Source organism: Dicentrarchus labrax, unplaced genomic scaffold, assembly GCF_905237075.1.
Source record: "Dicentrarchus labrax unplaced genomic scaffold, dlabrax2021, whole genome shotgun sequence".
Classification (NCBI taxonomy): Eukaryota; Metazoa; Chordata; class Actinopteri; family Moronidae; genus Dicentrarchus; species Dicentrarchus labrax.
Window position 1 is genome coordinate 6391171 of NW_026136704.1, and position 20937 is coordinate 6412107.

At 39.1% G+C, this 20937-nt stretch overlaps 1 protein-coding gene across 7 annotated transcripts; it reads right to left on the minus strand.

The window, feature by feature from the left end:
• Positions 1-3318: 3318 nt before the first annotated feature.
• On the minus strand, positions 3319-20613 carry il4i1 (interleukin 4 induced 1). 7 transcript variants are annotated; one of them, XM_051398404.1, is made up of 9 exons: positions 20310-20320; positions 20014-20039; positions 18987-19092; positions 17212-17426; positions 16976-17088; positions 16107-16308; positions 15934-16002; positions 15697-15833; positions 14240-15353 (listed from the first exon to the last, which is right to left on the minus strand). In XM_051398404.1, the coding sequence occupies exons 2-9, from the start codon at positions 20017-20019 to the stop codon at positions 14585-14587; spliced, it is 1617 nt and encodes a 538-aa protein (XP_051254364.1). In that variant the 5' UTR covers positions 20020-20039; positions 20310-20320; the 3' UTR covers positions 14240-14584. The 7 variants fall into 7 exon arrangements, with proteins under 7 accessions (XP_051254360.1, XP_051254364.1, XP_051254363.1 ...); XM_051398403.1 differs by having other exon boundaries at positions 20268-20312; XM_051398401.1 differs by lacking the exons at positions 20014-20039; positions 20310-20320 and adding exons at positions 19336-19459; positions 20268-20282.
• Positions 20614-20937: the final 324 nt, after the last annotated feature.

Consider the following 20937-nt stretch of genomic DNA (forward strand, 5'->3'; position numbering starts at 1 on the left):
CTCAATGTCCCATCTGTGATCCTTCATGTACTTAACAAAGAAGAGAATGAAGCAGGAAAGATTCCAGCCATGGTGGCTCAACTGTTTGGAGGACAGATCTGGGTTCAGTTCATCACTTTGTGTGTGTCATACAGAAAAAGGTGTACTGATGAAAATGTAGGAAAACCATTAAAAAATATTTATTCACAAAAACTGAAATGATAAATACCAAAAACACAGAAATATTATTCAGACACGTCCTCTGTTCTTGGCTGACAAATATCTGTAGTGCAAGTATTGAAGTAAATTTATTCTGATAAAATTAAAACTATAAATAAATGCTGTATGAATACAGTAGAATGAATACTGATTAATATACACAAAAAACCTACTAGAGGTCAGTATTATGATATTCATCTTTTTATCTTATCTTATAAGAGAGTGCAGGCTCTAAAGAACAGTGGTAAAAAACGCGTGGGCGTTATCTTAGTATGGAAATGTATTGGGGGTGAGGGCAGGGAGAGATTGTGAGATTATTTTAGAAAGGAATCACTATCAAATATTTCCATCCAAATAGTTGCAAAGAAATGGCCTTTGTGTGCACTGTGGGTACAAGGGTGGGTTTTGCCATATGCATATGGCAAAGAAAATTGTATGCAGGTGATGACGGAAATTCACATTTAGGCAGTGCAGACTTGCTACCCAAGTGTTATCTCGGAGCCGGCAGCCTTACTGGTTTGGTCCCATGATCTGCTGGATGTATCTTGATCTGGTCATATACCAAATGTATGTTCTTCTTGTTGCCTTCCCCCTTGCTAATTTGACCGTTTAGGTCATCATGCAAATGTATTTCACCAGTATGCTGGCATGCTTCAATAAACTCCCATCACCACAGCAAACCTCTGAACTGGAGTTGAATGGTTTCTGTTCAGATACAGGAAACAAAACGGCCATTAAAAAAGTTTGGGAAAAGACCAGGTAGTTGAAGCCTGTGAAAGACCAGGTATATGAGTCCAATGAGTCTGAAATTACCAGTCTGCAGTGTGGGAAACACTGTCCAGTGATAAATAAGCCTATGCAGTGTTGATTGGGTGAGAGAAAGCTGAGATATGTCTAACTTCTGTAGGGCTCTGACTTGCTATCCTTATACAAACAGAAATGAATCTTCTGAGTAGAACATTGATTGAAAGAACTGGGAAGTGATTTGTGGGTTAAAGTCGTTTTAGGAGAGATCAGTGGGAAGTGGAGGGTCAGAGAATGAGTTAACCAACCCTGTTAAATACATCTATGATAGTTGGTACCACGATAATACAATTTGTTGCAATACAGAAAATGTAAAAAAGAAAAATGTGAAACAAAAAAAAGAATGAAGAGGAAAGTAAATGTTGACGGAACAACATTTCCAGCAAATGGTCACCTGGATGTAAATTAAAAAAATTAAAAAAAAAAAAAAAAATAATTTAAAAAAAAAAAAAAAAAATTTTAATTTTTAAAAAAAAAAAAAAAATAAATTAACATTCTCCCCCCCAGGGGGCCTTTTTAAATTTTATAAATTTTTTTTTTTTTTTTTATATTTTTATAAATAAAAAAAATTTTTTTTTTTTTTTTTTTTTTAAAAGTTTGGAAAGGAGAAATTTTTTTTTTTTTTAAAAAAAAAAAAAAAAAAATTTTTTTTAAAATTTTTAAAAAAAAAAATTTAAAAAGAATTTATTTTTTTTTGTTTTAAAAGGGGGGAGGATGTTCCCCCCCTTTAGGGGGGGGTTTTTTTGGGGAAAGAAAAATCTGATCCGGGACCCACAAACTCTGTTACAAGTGGGCTGTGTTTTGGGTGGTGGCAACGCGCCGCTTGTCATAGCAACCCACCAGTTCAGTCCGGTAGGGGTAGGTGTGTCTAGTGCGCATCGCAGCGCGTTGGGGTTGGTGTTGCAGGGCGTGTGCATTGCCGCCAGTGGGCGGGAGTTCCACCCGGCAGGGGCCACCTGTGGTCACAGTCATTCCATCGTGGATATTAACAAAAACAAAAGGTCCACACCCATTAGGAAACACAAACTTCCACCTTATGAGATTATTGTGAGAGCTGTCCAGTCTTCTCCTTGTGACAAACCGTGCCACAACATCCAACCAGGGAACTGGGCCTACATCAGAACGTTCTAGAGGAAAAACGCCCTGTAACAAGTCCTGCTTATCACCACCACAGCAGTGTGAAGGCCGTCCTACTTTGACACCTCCTCCATGATGCAGCAGAAAATTGACTGAATCCCTCTTTATCCTGGGGGTTCTGCATTAGGAAGTCCAGGAAGGACCTCCTTCCCAGAGAAACAACACAGGACCCAGTGTCCCAGAAGTAGACGTAGGGGAAATGTTGGAAACAAAAATTCATTATATGTCTACATTAATTAATGCATTAAATAGCTTAGCATACATTACTTAAAGTCCCCCTCCTGTCAGAAATCAGTTACTTCTTGTTCCTACAGTTGGATCTTTGAGCTTCACTGCACAGAAGGATGTATGTGCAGAGTTTAACACTAGAAGGATGTTATCACATTCATCTGCTGAAAGTGGAAAGTTTCTCTGAGCTCACTAAAAATCTGATTTTAACTTTAAGCCACCAGTGCACATCCACTGAGAATGGACTTTACAGTGAAGTAGGAGACATCTTGTGTCCAGCAGCAAAACTTTAGAAATGAACATTTGAATAATCATAGATTCTGAAATTTTTAATGAATAATAAAAAAACATATCAGATAAACAGACTATTTGTATATGTCTTTATACGTGTCTGGAGGAGATCTTTAACTGTACTACAAGGAGTTCTTAACGTTCATTATGAAACAGTCTCAATTTAATACCGATGCCTCTATATGACCTACATAAACAAACAAGACCTGCCACCTGGTAATGCCTGCCACCTGGTAAGATTCCCATAGAAATCAATGAAACAAAGCAGTAGAAACACTACCGCTTCTGTCCACAGGGGCTGCCAGAATCAACAAAATGAAAGTTCCTTGCAGGGCCTTTAAGTATGTTTTGTGTCAACTCTCAGCTGTAATTCAGTTTTATTCTGGTAGAAAGTCGTGGAATATCCTCTGACACACAGCATACACCACCAATAAAACTCTGCAAACATAATCATAATTAAATAATTACATTTCTATTGATGATTATCTTTGTATTATCTGACCATGGGCTGCCAGCAGACAATCCTTGTACTGCTGATCAGTTGATATGTATGTAAATCAATAAATATGTACATAACACAGAAAAGTACATCATATCAGAGGGTAAGACTGAATATGAAGGGACATATGTAAAAAAATATGTTTTTTTAATTGTTAGATATCAAACTGTAAGGCCATTGATATTTTTAGCTGCTCTGAGTGCAGACTTCATTGCAGTTTCAATCCACCCATGCGGTGTGGCTGTGTGTTCTCCTGCAAAGTGCACCCGGCCCTCACTCTGGAACAGTTCTCTGGCATAGTGTCCCTTCTGGTAGGGTGTGAACATGGCAAAAGCTCCCAGACTGTAAGGATCTAAGCCCCACTTCTTCACCACTCCCCCTGTCCACAGAGGCCTGATATAATCTCCGTGGATCTTCACCAAGTCCTCCAGGACCACAGCCATCAGCTCCTCCTCGCTCATCCCTTGGAACAGGGTGGAATCGTCTGAGTAGGTGTAAGACGCGAGGAGGGCCCCCGCGGCTGTGCCGTGGAAGCTATGGCTGGGGTAGTAGATGAAGCGGGAGGGCCGGTCTGTGATGCTCTTCCCTCCTTTGATGCCTTCTTTCTCCCAGAACCGGTCCCTGAAACTGAGGACCACCTTGGTGGAGCTGGCGTAATGAACTGAGCGCAAAGCCTCCATCTTGTCCCCGGAGAGAGGTGGCTGGAAGTCAATGAAGAGGGCAGCTTTCGCTGTGGCCGTGACCAGGGCATAGTCAACTGTTAGGTTGGTCAGGGAGCCTGGAGTACGCCAGTCCTGGTATGTTACAGTCACATTGTTGCCGCCGGTTTGGTTGATTAGCTTGACCTTGGAGTTGAGGAGGATGGTGGCATTTAAAACCTGGTAGAACGCCCTCGGGAGGTGGTCAAAGCCATCTGTCACTTCAAAATACCTGAAAGACAACCCCCATTGAAAACCTCTTCATCACAGTGACAGTAGTATTATTACTGTAATATTATTACCTATTATGAGTTACTGCCGAAAACTGGTAATGATGAACCAACAGAGAACTGCTAGCTAATTGGCTAGCTAACCAGTGGTAATGGTCGAGTGAATATACTTACTCAGTGTTGTCATTGATGTCCGACTGTATGTACAGCATTTCTATCAGTGACATGTAGAAGATACTGTTTACATTCAGGATGTCCCCGACCATCCTCAAGGCACCACGACTCAGGTTGCCCTCCTTCACTAGATATTCCTGTCAGCAATCAAATGTAAACTGTTAATTATATACAGTAGTAATGACATTCTCCATCCAGATTCAAACTATGACCCGAGTCACATGAAGAAATCCTTACCTTCACTGTGTAGGAATCATATTTATCCAACATGGCACTGCAGCCGACTGCCTTCAGGTCATCCCTCACCTGTGCACAGATGGCGCTTGAAACGCTTGAGAGAATCCTTGTGCAGTAAATAAATATTAATGTGCACGAAGTAATAATTATACTATCAATGTGTGAAATGTGTACAAACCTTCCAGAGTGCTTGACTGAAGAGTTGAGCAGCTGACTTCCCCCTCTCTCTTTCATTTAAGCTGTAGTTGAGCACGCCGGGGTTGTCTTCCACAGCATAGGTTTTCTGAAGCACCCCATTTACCAGATAGTAGGTGTTGATGTCATCTTGGATGAAGTGGTTTAAGGAAATTTTTAATTTGGAGACAAAAGACAGCAGAATCCTGTGGAATAGATACTATATATTAAATATCTTACCATAAAACTTCTAACAATAGCCTGGGCATTTATTTGCTTAAATCATTGAACTCCCCCTGACAGGCGTCTACTTGGGACAGGCATTTAATCCCATTAACACAAAACTCTTACTCAGCACAGAAGGAAATACTCTTTAATTGCACTGCTTCTCTTGAATTTCAACAAATGTACAAACAGCTTACGGTAAATTTCAGGTCATACTTTTTTCTCTGTGTTGCCACCATGAAACTTGAATGTGAATGTTGTTTGACAGTGAGCAATGGACTTCACATGAAAATATTCATAACTCTGATTGATTTTAATGAAACCCTTTGATTCTTTTGAATGATGGACCCTTAAGGACTTAAGGAATATAAATAATGGTGGAATGGACATAGACCGTAGGAACTTTATGACCCCTTCAGGTGTTTTTTCCATCTCTCTTGTTTACCATGCCGGTAGGACTGAATGAATTATTTAGTGTTAATAGTTTCTGTAAAATGAAGTAAAGGATGGAATTGTGGGGAATCTAACTGATCTAACAATGTGCAGCATCCATATTGACAAAAGTTTAAACATTTATATTTGTGTAGGTGATCTAAACTGCTTAAAACTCACTCATGCGGGTGACCCGTGGATTTTAAGAGGTTTTATACATCGAGATAGTTTCGATAAAATCCAGACCTGGGGTTTTGCAAAAAAAGGGAAAAAAAAATTTTGGTTTTTTTTGGGGGGGGCTTGTTTTTCTCTTTTCTCCTTGGTCCCTTTTGGTTTTTTTTTTTTGGTTTTTGGTGGGGGGGTTTTTAGGTGTTTTTTTTTTTTTTGGGGTTGGGTGTTTGGGGGGGGTTTTTGGGTGTTCTTGTAGTATACTTAATGTTCCCCCCGATCCCCAAGGGGTTTAAGGTGGTTAAGAGGGGTGTTTTCTTTTTTTTTTTTTGACGGCCGCCTAACAACGGTTTTTTGTGTTGTTTGAAGAGAGAAAGAAAAAAAAAAAAAAAAAAAAACCCCATTATAAAAAGAAAGAAAAGAGGGGGGGCAAAAAAAGGGGGGGTTTTTTTTTTATTTTTTTATAAATAATTTTTTATTAAATAAATATTGCTTCCTTGGTGTTTTTTTCTTTTGGGTCTAATTAAAGGGGTAAAGGGGTTTCTTTAAGGCCACTAATCAACTTTGGACACCTTGCATTTAAATTTGGCAAGTAGAGGTTCTGCTGTGAATATTGGAAGAATTTTACGGTATATATGTAATATCTTGGATATACACATGTTTTACAAACATATATTACAATACTTCAAACGGAACTTTTCTTTGTAATTAGCCAGGCTGTTAGTGGGACCATTAAACTGACTGCACGGTACAGGAATGGACCTATGACCAGTCAAGATTCATTCCATACATTCAAAGATTCATTTTATATATTCAAAGATTTTTTTTTTTTTTTTTAATTTTTATTTTTTTTAAAATATTTCATAAAATATTTTTTTTTTTTTCCTTTTTTTATTATTTTTAAAAAAAACCTTTTTTACTTTTTTTTCTGTTTTTTTTAATTTTATTATTTCAAAAAAAAAAATTTTTTTGTTGTTTGACGAGGAGTTTTTTTTAGTATGGTAATATAACACTTGTCCTGAGTAATAATTCTTCCTCTTGAATAAAAAAAAAAAGATTTTTTAAAAAAAAAACAGCCAACAGATTTAAATGAAAAAAGAAATTACAATATATATGTACTATTTAATGCAGGAACACCAAAATGCTGACACATCCTGTTTTTATTTTTTTTAATTTTTTTTTTTATTTAATTTTAAAAAAAAAATTAATATTTTATTTTTTTTTTTTTTTTTTTTTTGGTTTTTAGTGGTGTCTAAAAAAAAAAAAAAAAAAAATAAAATAATATTTTGGGGGTAAGTTTTTTTTTTTTTTTTTCAACCAAATTTAGTTTAAATTAAATAAAGAAAAACAAAAAATTACCCTTTATTTTTTTTTTTTTTTTTTTTTTTTTCCCCCCCAGCCCCTTAATTTCACCTTTGTTTTTTTTGGGTTTTTTTTTTTTTGGGGTTTTTTTTTTTTTTTTTTAAATTTTAAACATTTTTTTAAGGAACACCAATGCTGACTGAAGTATTTACATAATTTATTTAAAGCTGCATTAGTTGATGTTTTGCCACTTGGGGGCAGTGCAATAAGCTGTAAACTCAATATTGACACATTATGACCTTAAAGTTGAATGTGATAGCAAACAGTTACCAAATTACACGAATATGAAGTCATGTTTCTGGCCACCTGACAATTTACTTTGTTTGGTGCTGGGCAGGTAGCGTAGAGTGTTAAATGGCTGAAAATGGTGCTTATGTGTGTGAGACTGACCCAAAACAGCATTTGCTGGATGCCCTGAAAGTTGGGTGATAATTTTCTTTGGGTTTGTTTCTATGAGTGACCCCTTTCACATTACACATAGTCATTTGATCATCATTAATGTATAATATTGATAAGAGTAGCTTTCAGTAGGAGTGGCAATATCCCACTGTAAAACACTCAATTACAAGTAGCTATACGTAACTGACCCCCCAACTAAGTCCCGAACAAGTGCCTTTAATCATTATCAGTCCTGATGTCCCTTTCATCACTGTACTCACTTATGAAAGCTGGGGATCCTCATAGCACCCATTTCTGCATACCAGCCTTCTGTTCTGTTCCTGAAGGTCTCTACACGTCCTCCAATACGGCCACTGGCTTCTATTATGGTCACCTTGTTGTCCATGAGACACGTTTAGAACATCATCATGTTAAATGCACTTGTTTGACAGTAAGTATCATCAGTATCCACTCAGAAAAAGGATGTTTACTGTAATATTTAAACCATTATCTCCTCACTATAAATTAATTTACCTGATGTCCGGCATCTTCTAAAAACTTTGCAGCAGTCAGTCCAGCAATGCCCCCGCCGATGATTGCTACATGGCGGGGTGTCTTAGTGGCAGGAAGTCCTCTGTCCACAATGTTGAGAAGCTCGCTGTAGTCAGTGTCTTGGAGGCACTCATACAATGGGTCTCCAAAGATCCCACTCACAGTGAACACCACAACCCCGACTAGAACCAGGGGAACTGGCGAGGGAAGAAAATATCGATTCAAGTGGTGTATTCAAAGCATCATGAGAGAAAGAAGAAGAAAAAGAGGAGGGATTGTTTCAAATGTTAAAGCATAGTTTGGATTACGATCAAAATGAATACTTTTACTTTTGATACTTTAAACTGCAGTAGGTAACCTTTATAAAAATAGCTTTTTTGTCATATTTGCTCAAATTATATGTGTCCTAACAGTAATACATGAGACAGATGATCTTGCTCGTTCTAGCACTCTTAATGGTATTTCCAAGAATTCACCGGGCCTGGACAAAAACAACCAATCAGAGCAAAGAAAGATATAAAGACGCTTTGGGTCTGAGGCTTGAAGATAGTTGATTGTTGAGTCTCATTCTCAGTGTCTGTATTTGACGCCCTGGGAATGAGAAATAACAATCGACTATCTATCTTGGCTCTGATTGGTTGTTTTCATACAGGCCTGGTGGATTGTCACAAATGCCATTAGCAGCACTTGGAGGAGCCAGAGGAACCTGATTTTTTCACAGATTATCTGTCTCATGTATTACTGTCAGGATATAGTATATAGTTTCAGCAATATGACAAATTTATTTTTATAAAAGTTACCTTGTGCAGCTTTAAGTACAATTTGCTGGTCTGTAATTTAATTCAATAGGGTTTAATTCAATGCAGGAATTTTACTTATAATGGGTTTTTATTATTTAATTCATTGGTACTTTTAAGACCACTGTGTAGGATTTAGTGGCATCTAGTGGTGTAGTTGCAGATTTCAACTTCCTTGCTTCAGTTACATGTCAAATATTAATTTTTATAGTTAATTAAATTACAATAGCAACGTCAGACCTTGATGTAACCTATGATGTAATAGTGGTTTGTTTAATACTTACAGAATTTGCACAGGGCCATGTGAGGGATCATCTTGAGGATGGAGCTCGACAGTCTGGACTTCTTCCTTGTGCTGTTGATACAGACACTATGAGAGGAAAAGGAAACCTACCAAAGGCAGGTGTGTGACAAGTTCAGTGGGAGACACTTAAGGCAGTATTATCATAAACAAACAGAAGTAACATTTTCCACTGAACTGAATGTTTAGTTAAACTAAAACAATACATTAAACTTGGTACACATGATGAAGACAACAACAGACTACTGATGTAGAGGAACATAGGTTGTGGATTCACCATGGATGTAATTATGTAAATAATTTGTAGGTCCACAATGAGGGCTGCATTGTGACTCCCACGTCCCCGTACCTGAGCGCACATGTCACATGGCTTGTCACATGTGAGCAAAAGGGGGTTGTGTCAAAGTGTTGAATGACTACAGACAACAATGTCAGCACATCCTCCCCCACAGGGACCTCTTGAATCACAAATTTACTTTTGTATGCAAAATGTGATGGATATGACAAAATTATTGTATGTGTATATAGGTTTTCAAACTGCTGAAGCCCGAGCTTGCAAAAAGGCTGACATTGTTTATTTAGCGAAATGCCTGCTGAAAGACATTGTTCCAAGGTTTGGAATTCCACAGACCATCAGTTCAGACATTTCACTGGACAAATAATGACTGAACTGTAAATCCCATCTAAAGGGCTGAAAGACAAAATCGATTCTGAAATACAAACTAGCTAAGCATCTCTGCTCCTCTTCAAAGGAGCAGAGATGCTACACAGATAATCAAGTCCCAGAAGCAGACGTAAGACACCTACAGTCATCAGAAGAGCAGAGGAAAGTCATTTTTCAAGTTATTTTTAACGAACAGAGAAATACAAATACCAAGAGGGGAAGACACCTACTGCTTTTGAACCCTAAACAAACACCTACCCCCATTATCAAAAATGGTAACTGATGATAGGCCAAACCCTAAGATCTTTTGTGGATTCATCCCACACATTATCAAGAGACGGACTCACAGCTTTGCCTATCACTGCGTAGGGCCCTGCAATTTACGCCCCGTCTCCCCCTTCTGTGTCAAAGTGGGTGTCAGTGTTTCGATTTAAATGAGAGGATGAAGTGGAGCTATCTTTCTGGTCACGAGAAGAGGAAAAAAACACACCATGAGAGTGAATTGTGGGAACAACCATCAGCTAAACTTGTGTAGACCTACTCTCCTCTCCATGTTTGATGCCAGACTCATCAGCAAATAACATAGTAAGTAACGTTAATATATGGGCTTGATGAATGATGACACTTCACAAAAATTGCAGATGGAGAGACACATGCTCATAGAATGAGCTGATACTACCAATCCCTCCACCTCTGTCTAACTGGTCGTGTGTTTGAGTGGAGTCAGATGTGCAGGAGTCAGGTCAACAGCTACCAGCCATCATCGTCATCCTGCTCTGCTTCATATACCTGGTTTTCTCCTCAATGCCCCTCCCTCCCTTTGTTCCTGTCCCACAACCCTATAGTAGAGACTTTGGCTCCTGCAGAGCCTTCTTGACCCAGTGCTCCATATGTTTGAACTGCAGTTCATATACTGCATTCATATGCAACTGAATGTTTCTGTGTTTCTGTACTCTGGCCATTGAGAGTGGCTGGAAGGACGAGGCACTTCAGGGTGTCTTCCAGAATTCTTTAAATGATGCCATTTAAGATGAACTAGTCTCCCATGATGAACCCACCTATCTTGAAAGATTAATTTCCATGGCAATCCGAATTGACAATCTGTAAAGAAAGAAATTCTAAATTGCATTCTTTCCCAGCCTCATCAGTCTCCTCTCAACGGCCACTCTGGCGTTTTCCCGAGCCTTGCTGAACCCTTCCCAGCAGCCCTGAGCCTGCGCCCATGCAATTAGGTCAAGCTCGTTTGACTCCAGAGGAGAGGCCCAGTCCAATCAGCCATTTTCTCTTTACCTGCCCAGTTCGCCAAGAAAAAGAGTCAGCTCGCCTGTAATGGGAGAGATACATGTGAGCCAAATTGCCAGTTTTTCTCCCCCTCGGTTACAGCCATCTGTCTCTCTCGTCTGCCGTTCTCAGTCCCTACACCTCACTGCCCTCATGGATTTCGGAGCAGATGAAAATTTCATGGACCATAATGTAGCAGTACAACTGGGAATTGAGGTTGAAAACCCCCTTGAAGCAAAGGCTGCCAAGCCCCCTGAATGGAGTCAGGTTTGTAGGAGTCAGGTCACCAGCCATCATCGTCATCCTGCTCTGCTTCATATACCTGGTCTTCTCCTCAACACTCTGCCAGATTGTAGACTCTGTTTTCACAGTCAGTTACATATGCAGCCGTAAAGATTTTGCTTCTTTGTTTCTGCCTGATCATTAATCTTTGTTCTCCTCTGCCTGCAGTTCCCCTCCTGACTCCGACATTATGTCCTGTCTCGTCTGCTGTCTCATTTGGATTTTTGCTCTGAAAAACACCATTCTTTAGACTGCTTCTCCCTTCACTGGACCCCTCCAAGCCCCGGTCACCTGGTTCTACTCAGCTTTGTTGTCAACTTAATATAACATCCTCATAACCGAAACATTCCATCTCAACCAAGTGGTGAATAAACTTGTGAATTTGCTTAGTAAGTCTCTTGTTTCTGTGTTTTGCACTTTGGGTTCTAAACCTTAATCTTGGATTGTACATCTGACTTTAGTTACCAGGAGCAATTATCCATTATTCAGAGAAGTATGGCTTTACAGGAAACGCTGGAGATCAAGGAGCACTTCTTTGTAAATGTAAAGGTTACAACTGGCTTGAATTTGTCCACTGTCATCGTAGATGAGCTGAATATTCCATCTGAAGATTGCAAGCTTATGATAATGGAGGCAACATGAAGGGGAAACATAAAGGAGTACAAGCCAGACTACTCAAAACAATCCCATAGCAGTGCTCGTACTATGTGGAGCACATACATACCTTGTCATTGCAGATAAAGCTTCAAAAGATGCAGTTGGGTTTTTTGGGCACGTTCACAAGCTCTTCACCTTCTCTTCTGCTGGCACACAAACATGGAGTGTCCAGAAGAAGCACATCTGTGAAGTCATGGAGTGACAGAAGATAGGAGTATTGCAGTCATGTATCAGGCTCCTGAGATTCAGGAGGCATTACTAGAAGCAAGGCAGACGATCGACGATCCTGTTGGCACAGTGGAGGCACGATCCCTTGCAAATGAAGCTGGATTACACCAGTTCTTAATTTGGTGTGAGATCCTGACAATTAACAACCAGGTGAACAAGCTTTTGCAATCCACCTCAATGCAGATGGATATAGCAGTGAATTTAATCAGAAATGCAAAGGCTTCCCCATACACTGGACTCTCTGAGGCCCAGACAACAGCCAAAATCATTTGTGAAGAAATGACTGTGAAGGCTGTTCTGAAAGAGAAGGGACAGAGAAACAGCTAGAGACATTTCAGCTATGAGGCTCCTGATGAACCAGCCACTGAGAAACTAAAAAACCTTGAAGTCAGCTACTTCAACAGTGTGGTTGACTCTGCTGTGACATCCATGGATGAGAGATTTGAAACACAGTGTGAATGTACCCTCTACCAATGTACTCTGCTGAACTTCAACAGTGCCTCCCAGATGCCCATTGAATCTTTAATGGTTCACTGCATGGTAGTTCAAAAAAGACTACCCTTTAGAGATGACTGTGACATCAGTGGAATAGATCTGGCACACGAGATTCAGAATTTACCTGATCTGCCATCAGGTAAGATGACTGCATTTGAGCTGCTTTCCTTTCTCTGTGAAAAAGATCTGGAGGGACTGTATCCTAACCTTTGGATAGCCATTAGAATTGCAGTCACACAACCAGTGATGGTAACATCAACAGAGACAAGCTTTTCAAAGTTAAAGCTCATCAAAAGATAGCTGAGGTTTTCCATGTCACAGGAACCTTTGAGTGGTCTGGCCACTATGAGCATACATTAGGAAATGGGGAAACACATTTCTTATGTTGACATCATTGATGATTTTTCCTTAAAGTGCAGAAGAGGAATATTTTGAAGGTAAGATTTTAATTCACACATTTACACACTTAGTAACAATTAAAATTATATGGAGAAGTGCATTTCTGTCGAAGCTGCTTACATGTAACATACTTTCTCAGTTTCGTCCAGACAGTCCAGGCTGATACTGAAAATTCCCAGGCTGTAGAGGCAACCAAAGCTAAGCACAGTGCTGTATAGGTTTTATTTGATATATATATACATGTATATGTGTACTTATTCTAAGACCGACAGATGGAGCAAACTGTTTAAAAGGAGGGAGAATTGTAGTGGGGGTCAGGTGTGACTGTGTGGCAATGGTGAATGGTTTACATGGTTCACAGGTCAAAAGAATTTTGCTTAGGGCCCCAGGGAGATCAGGACTGGCTCTGTGTTGGGGGACAAAGAAACCTTTTCCCTGTGACTGTACATACGCTTCATCAGAATAACTAATTGTGGAGTCCAATAGAAATGTGCCTCCAAGACAATGTCCATCAACCAATTCTACTGATGATTACGACCACCTTGCCATAATGATGAATCATTGCTTGATACCACTACCTAAGGGTGTATACTGAATATACATGCTACAATGTAAGCTTATGAATTTTCACCAAAAGGATGGTCACCTGAGGTTCACATTGTCAAAAAGGACACAACCACCTTGGACAATATTTTATAGTGCTCTCATGGCAGCTTTTGATCAAATAAGACTTTCACATGCAATTGAAGATCTGGCAAATTCTACTACAAAAGGAATGTCTGTACTCTCACAAGAAAATTATGCAAATAAATTATGGCTTCTAAATATAAAAAATAAAAAAATAAAAATACATTTTGCCTCTCAAGGTGGAACATGTGATTTCACTGGAAACTGATTGTTGTCCTTTTCCTGACCACTATGTTACCATACAAGAAATATAGAACCATTTGAAAAATCTTGCAAATATGTTACATAACCCTACATATTAATCTCGTGAACACTGGTTTCTGTAGAAACACTACCGCTTCTGTCCACAGGGTCCCGCCACAATCAACAAAATGTAAGTTCCTTGTAGGGGCTTAAAATATATGTTTTGTTTTTTTAATCATTGGAGTAACTTCCCAAGCCAAACATTTGCTGGTTCCACCTTCTCAAATGTGAGCATTTGCTGCTTTTCTTTAAATAAAATGTTAATGAGTGTTTTGTGGTTTTGCAATGTTGCTCAAGCAATTTGCATACACCATCTTGGACTCTGGAAAATATGCATTCTCACTATTTTCTGACATGTTATGGACAAAACAAATAATTCTTTAAACAAGAAAATAATCAGTGCTGAAAAAAAGTCAACTTGTAGCTCTAATTCAGTTTTATTTTGGTAGAAAGTCATGGAATATTCTCTGAGACACCACATACACCACTTAGCAGTAAACCCCTGCAAACATACACATAATTAAATAATTACATTTCTATTCATGATTATCTTTGTGGGATCTGATCATGACAGACAATCCTTTTACTGCTGATCAGTCGATATGTATGTAAATCAATAAATATACATAACACAGAAATGTACATCATATCAAAGGGGGTGAGTATTGATAGAACAGTACTTACAAGATGAACCTATAAACCAAAATACCAGACAAACCCTATAAGACTGTATATGAGAGACATATTTAAAAAAGAATACACATCAAACTGTAAGGCCATTGATGTTTTTAGCTGCTCTGAGTGCAGACTTCATTGCAGTTTCAATCCACCCATGCGGTGTGGCTGTGTGTTCTCCTGCAAAGTGCACCCGGCCCTCACTCTGGAACAGTTCTCTGGCATAGTGTCCCTTCTGGTAGGGTGTGAACAAGGCAAATGCTCCCAGACTGTAAGGATCTAAGCCCCACTTCTTCACCACTCCCCCTGTCCACAGAGGCCTGATATAATCTCCGTGGATCTTCACCAAGTCCTCCAGGACCACAGCCATCAGCTCCTCCTCGCTCATCCCTTGGAACAGGGTGGAATCATCGGAGCAGGTGTAAGATGCGAGGAGGGCCCCCGCGGCTGTGCCGTGGAAGCTATGGCTGGGGTAGTAGATGAAGCGGGAGGGCCGGTCTGTGATGCTCTTCCCTCCTTTGATGCCTTCTTTCTCCCAGAACCGGTCCCTGAAACTGAGTACCACCTTGGTGGAGCTGGCGTAATGAACTGAGCGCAAAGCCTCCATCTTGTCCCCGGAGAGAGGTGGCTGGAAGTCAATGAAGAGGGCAGCTTTCGCTGTGGCCGTGACCAGGGCATAGTCAACTGTTAGGTTGGTCAGGGAGCCTGGAGTACGCCAGTCCTGGTATGTTACAGTCACATTGTTGCCGCCGGTTTGGTTGATTAGCTTGACCTTGGAGTTGAGGAGGATGGTGGCATTTAAAACCTGGTAGAACGCCCTCGGGAGGTGGTCAAAGCCATCTGTCACTTCAAAATACCTGAAAGAAAACCCCCATTGAAAACCTTCTAATCACAATACATCATTAAAGCTGCAATGGATCAAATGACCCTTCCTAAGCCCTGCTCCCTTTTTAGAACCTCAGTCAACTTTCTCCTGTCCTGTATTTAGATATGCTATGTGCTAGGCTAGTCTATACTGAAAACACGATAGATAAAAGCGACATATACAGTCACATCTTAAGTTAGCTAATGCTAGCAAAACACTGGCTAACTCGCTAACTAATCTACATAAATCGTTATCTAGCTAATGAGATAATCAGTGGTAAGCCAAAGTTAGGTCTGCAGACTCACATGATGAAATGGTCGAGTGAATATACTTACTCAGTGTTGTCATTGATGTCCGACTGTATGTACAGCATTTCTATCAATGACATGTAGAAGAGGCTGTTTTCATTCAGGATGTCCCCGACCATCCTCAAGGCACCACGACTCAGGTTGCCCTCCTTCACTAGATATTCCTGTCAGCAATCAAATGTAAACTGTTAATTATATACAGTAGTAATGACATTTTCCATCCAGCTTCAAACTATGACCCGAGTCACATGAAGAAATCCTTACCTTCACTGTGTAGGAATCATATTTATCCAACATGGCACTGCAGCCGACTGCCTTCAGGTCATCCCTCACCTGTGCACAGATGACAATGCTTGAGAGAATCCTTGTGCAATAAATAAATATGAATGGGCACAAAAATAATAATTATACTATCAATGTGTGAAATGTGTACAAACCTTCCAGAGTGCTTGACTGAAGAGTTGAGCAGCTGACTTCCCCCTCTCTCTTTCATTTAAGCTGTAGTTGAGCACACCGGGGTTGTCTTCCACAGCATAGGTTTTCTGAAGCACCCCATTTACCAGATAGTAGGTGTTGATGTCATCTTGGATGAAGTGGTTTAAGGAAATTTTTAATTTGGAGACAAAAGACAGCAGAATCCTGTGGAATAGATACTATATATTACCATATCTTTTTAAGGAACACCAATGCTGATTGAAGTATTTACATAATTTATTTAAAGCTGCATTAGTTGATGTTTTGCCACTTGGGGGCAGTGCAATAAGCTGTAAACTCAATATTGACACATTATCACCTTAAAATTGAATGTGATAGCAAACAGTTACCAAATTACATGAACATGAAGTCATGTTTCTGGCCACCTGACAATTGGAATCCATTTTTATACTTTTAGCAATCCCTGAGTCAAATAACTTGATGTTCAGCCACTAAATGGTCCACTATGTTTACCAGGTAGTTGCTAACTTTAACTTTGTGTTGTTTGGTGCTGGGCAGGTAGTTCACAGTGCGTTTAGATGGCTAAAAACAGCGCTAATATGTGTGAGACTGAGCCAAAACACCATTTGAAAGTTGGGTGATAATTTTCTGTAGGTTTGTTTCTGCGAGTGACCCCTTTCACATTACACATAGTCATTTGATCATCATTAATGTATAATATTGATAAGAGTAGCTTTCAGTAGGAGTGGCAATATCCCACTGTAAAACACTCAGTTACAAGTAGCTATACGTAACTGACCCCCCAACTAAGTCCCGAACAAGTGCCTTTAATCATTATCAGTCCTGATGTCCCTTTCATCACTGTACTCACTTATGAAAGCTGGGGATCCTCATAGCGCCCATTTCTGCATACCAGCCTTCTGTTATTTTCCTGAAGGTCTCTACACGTCCTCCAATACGGCCACTGGCTTCTATTATGGTCACCTTGTTGTCCATGAGACACGTTTAATCATCATGTTAAATGCACTTGTTTGACAGTAAGTATCATCAGTATCCACTCAGAAAAAGGATGTTTAACCATCATCTACTCACTATAAATTAATTTACCTTATGTCCGGCATCTTCTAAAAACTTTGCAGCGGTCAGTCCAGCAATGCCCCCGCCGATGATTGCTACGTGGCGGGGTGTCTTAGTGGCAGGAAGTCCTCTGTCCACAATGTTGAGAAGCTCGCTGTAGTCAGTGTCTTGGAGGCACTCATACAAGGGGTCTCCAAAGATCCCACTCACAGTGAACACCACAACCCCGACTAGAACCAGGGGAACTGGCGAGGAAGAAAATATCGATTCAAGTGGCGGATTCAAAGCATCATGAGAGAAAGAAGAAGAAGAAGAAGAAGAAGAAGAAGAAGAAGAAGAAGAAGAAGAAGAAGAGGGATTGTTTCAAACTTTGAAAGTCTCATTCTCAGGGTCTCATTCTCAGGGTCTTTTGCACTTTTTGCACATTAATACTGTACATTGATCTTGTATATATATAGTTATATATATATAACTATATATATATATAGTTATATATATATACTTATATTTTTTGTGCTGAATGTTGTTTATATATATGTCGTTTGTATATCTGGAGTGTTGTAAATAATTTTCCCCTGGGATTATTAAAGTATTTCTGATTTTGATTCTGATTCTGTCCCAAAATGTCTGTATTTTACGCCCTGGGAATAAGACCCAGCAATCAACTATTTTTCTTGGCTCTGATTGGTTGTTTTCATTCAGGCCCGGTGAATTCTTGCAAACGTCATTAGCAGCTCTAGGAGAAGCCAGAGGATCCTAATTTTTTCACAGATTATCTGTCTCATCTACTACTGTCAAGATATAATGAAAGTTTCAGCAAATATGACAAAAAAGTTTTTATAAAAATGACCTACTGCAGCTTTAAGTACAATTTGCTGGTCTGTACTTTAACTCAAGTGTGGTTTAATTCAATGCAGGATTTTTACTTATAATGGGTTTTTATATAATTAATTCATTGGTACTTGTATTTAAAAGACCAGTGTGTAGGATTTAGTGGCATCTAGTGGTCTAGTTGCAGATTTCAACTCCCTTGCTTCACCTTCCCCTTCCAAGTGTGAAGGAGAAACTCTGAAAAAACGTCAGTGTTTGGTTTGTCCATTTTCCATCCTTAGTTATGCATATTATATTCCATTTCTGCCAATAGATCCTCCTAAATGTCACACACTGGACCTTTAAGTGTCCCCTAGAATATTTTCACTGCTTTACCTTTACCTACAGTGTACACTTAAACTGATATTGCCTTGATTCAAGTGGCTAACATACTATCTTCTGCTGACCCCATGCACAGCTCTCCATAGCTTGGCTTCCATGCCAGTCCTCCTGTTTGCTTGCACTGACCACCATCTACTGTAGGTCACAATGCATAAGTACCTTACACAAACCCACTTAAAAAAAAACCCAACTGTATTCCTGTACATGGAGTATGCTGATGCTGGTCACTGAGCTTTACCAAACAAAATTGTGTTGCCTGCAATGACAAATAAACAGTCTTATGTTTCATGGTGGTCACTAAGCAACCAACGTCCAGTTTCCCTTCTTTACTGCTGAGCTTACAAACATAACCAAATCACATCTCTAAGCATAATTTAGGGTTTATGACAAATCACATAAAATATACTATCATACTGCATTTTCACAATAATCCACTTGTATTGCATAATCAGTCCTCCCTACCATTATGCACATTTTATTATTTAGTTAGACGTCAAATATTCATTTTATAATTAATTAAATTACAATAGCAGCATCAGGCCTTTAATTATTAAATTAAAGTATGATGTAATAGTGGTTTGTTTAACACTTACAGAATTTACACAGGGCCATGTGAGGGATCATCTTGAGGATGGAGTTCCACAGTCTGGACTTCTTCCTTCTGCTGTTGATACAGACACTATGAGAGGAAGAGGAAACCTACCAAAGGCAGGTGTGTGACAAGTTCAGTGGGAGACACATTGGGCAGTATTATCATAAACAAACAGAAGTCTGTCAAACTGAATGTTGAATTCAAAACTTTTCCTATAAACACAGAAAAAATACATTAAAATTGGTACACACGATTAATCATTGCAAATAATTAGTGAACATGCATAAGTAAATGATCTGAAATTAGAAGAGAAACAGCAGCAGCTCAGGCTAGACTATGATTCTACTCACCTTTAGCAAAGGTAATGTCTCGTAAGTTGTTGTAAGTCTATGCATGACTGAGGAGAAATGACACAGTCCCTCATAAAGCTAGACTCTCAATGCTGTCTCTCCATACGAAAGCAGCCTGGAAAACCTGGAAGCGTGGTATGTGTGAAATTGCACACAACGTAATTTTAATGAGGGGACTGTGTGGCTCCTCAGGTCTTCCAGAAATATTTTCCCACACCGGCTCGAGAATCAACCACACTGAACAAATCAGATTAGTGAGGTTATACTAGTCATCAGCATACCTCATTTCCTCCATCTTCACTCATTTCAATATCTGAGCTGAAAGTGCTCATTCAGTGGAGTCCAAAAATGCCAAAAGTCAAACTTTAAAAAGCTGCATTCTAACCTAAAGCTGCACTGCAGTACAGTAAATATGACAAAACACAAACTTATAACAGAGTAGGAACACTTTATAATAAAGGACACAATAGTAAGAACCAAGGCACGAATGAGTTCACTGCTAGTGAACTATTAGGTAATGAGTAACTCCTAGTCAAATTGGATAGATTAGCTAATGATTAGTTAATTAAGAAATAGTTAAGAATAATAATGGAGGACTATGTAGTACATAATGATGAGTTACTAGAGAACAGACTAGGAGTGTCTGTATTAATGAATCATTAGGTAATGATTAGCTACCTTCATTGGAGAACATCACTGCGTATCTGTATATGACAAAAATATTGAATAAATTATGAATTTAATTAGTTTTTTATAGTTTTTGTAAATTAAGCATTTTGTTAAAGATTGCAACTAACAATTAAAAAAGAAAACCATGACAGAGATGGGTTTTAACTCATTAACTAATGGTTCACTCATTTGTTCCCTGGTAAATACTCAAAATGTTGTGTCCCAATTTGTATTTATTAAAAAAATAGCATTTTACTACTTACTTGTATGTGTGGTCTTGAAAAAAGAAAGCAGTCCCAACTCACCCAGCCTGTTCTGAGTCCAACAGACAATGGCACATAGGTGGTGTTTATAGGCTGCAGTAAATGAAAGCAAAAGCAAGCAAGAAAAAAAAACCCAAGTTTCATTTTCCTGACAACATTAGCTGCTGCTTTGTACTTTTTGGAATTCACAATGAATACATGCTGAATAACTACTTCTGTGGAAACTGGAAGTGATTACGGACAGTATTGAGGGGAATATTAAACTGACAAAAAAAGGAACATAAAAACACATACGGGAACAGGAAATACTTCCAATTCCAACTTGTGTCAAAGCTTGATTTGGACCTGAACAATCTGGTTGCTGCTGAACAGTCTGGTGGCAATCTCAAAGAGGGAGAGGATCACCTGACCTGCCTATTGTAGCTCAGGTTACACTCTACATCACAGGTTAGAAAACTACCTAGCAATATACAGATGATGCACAGCTGAACGCAGTTCACTGAACTAATGAGGCTTTGGGAGTTAAGTCAACCATGTTAATGTATAATGTGTAAGGTACAGCTCTCGCAGCAGCCTTTGAAATCAGACAAAGGTCTTAGGAAATAAGGAAAGAGATTAAACAAAGGTCACGGATGCAACCGAACAAACTGACTTTATAGCTGTCTTCTCT

What these genes read in the sequence shown, in the direction of transcription:
- il4i1 (XM_051398400.1), bottom strand. Translation starts at nt 20,411, where the DNA reads ATGAAACTTGGGTTTTTTTTTCTTGCTTGCTTTTGCTTTCATTTACTG. An exon ending in ATGATTCCTACACAGTGAAG is followed by an intron (nt 4,397 to 4,496) that starts GTAAGGATTTCT and finishes GATTGCTGACAG; the next exon opens with GAATATCTAGTGAAGGAGGG. An exon ending in GACATCAATGACAACACTGA is followed by an intron (nt 4,088 to 4,259) that starts GTAAGTATATTC and finishes GTTGTCTTTCAG; the next exon opens with GTATTTTGAAGTGACAGATG.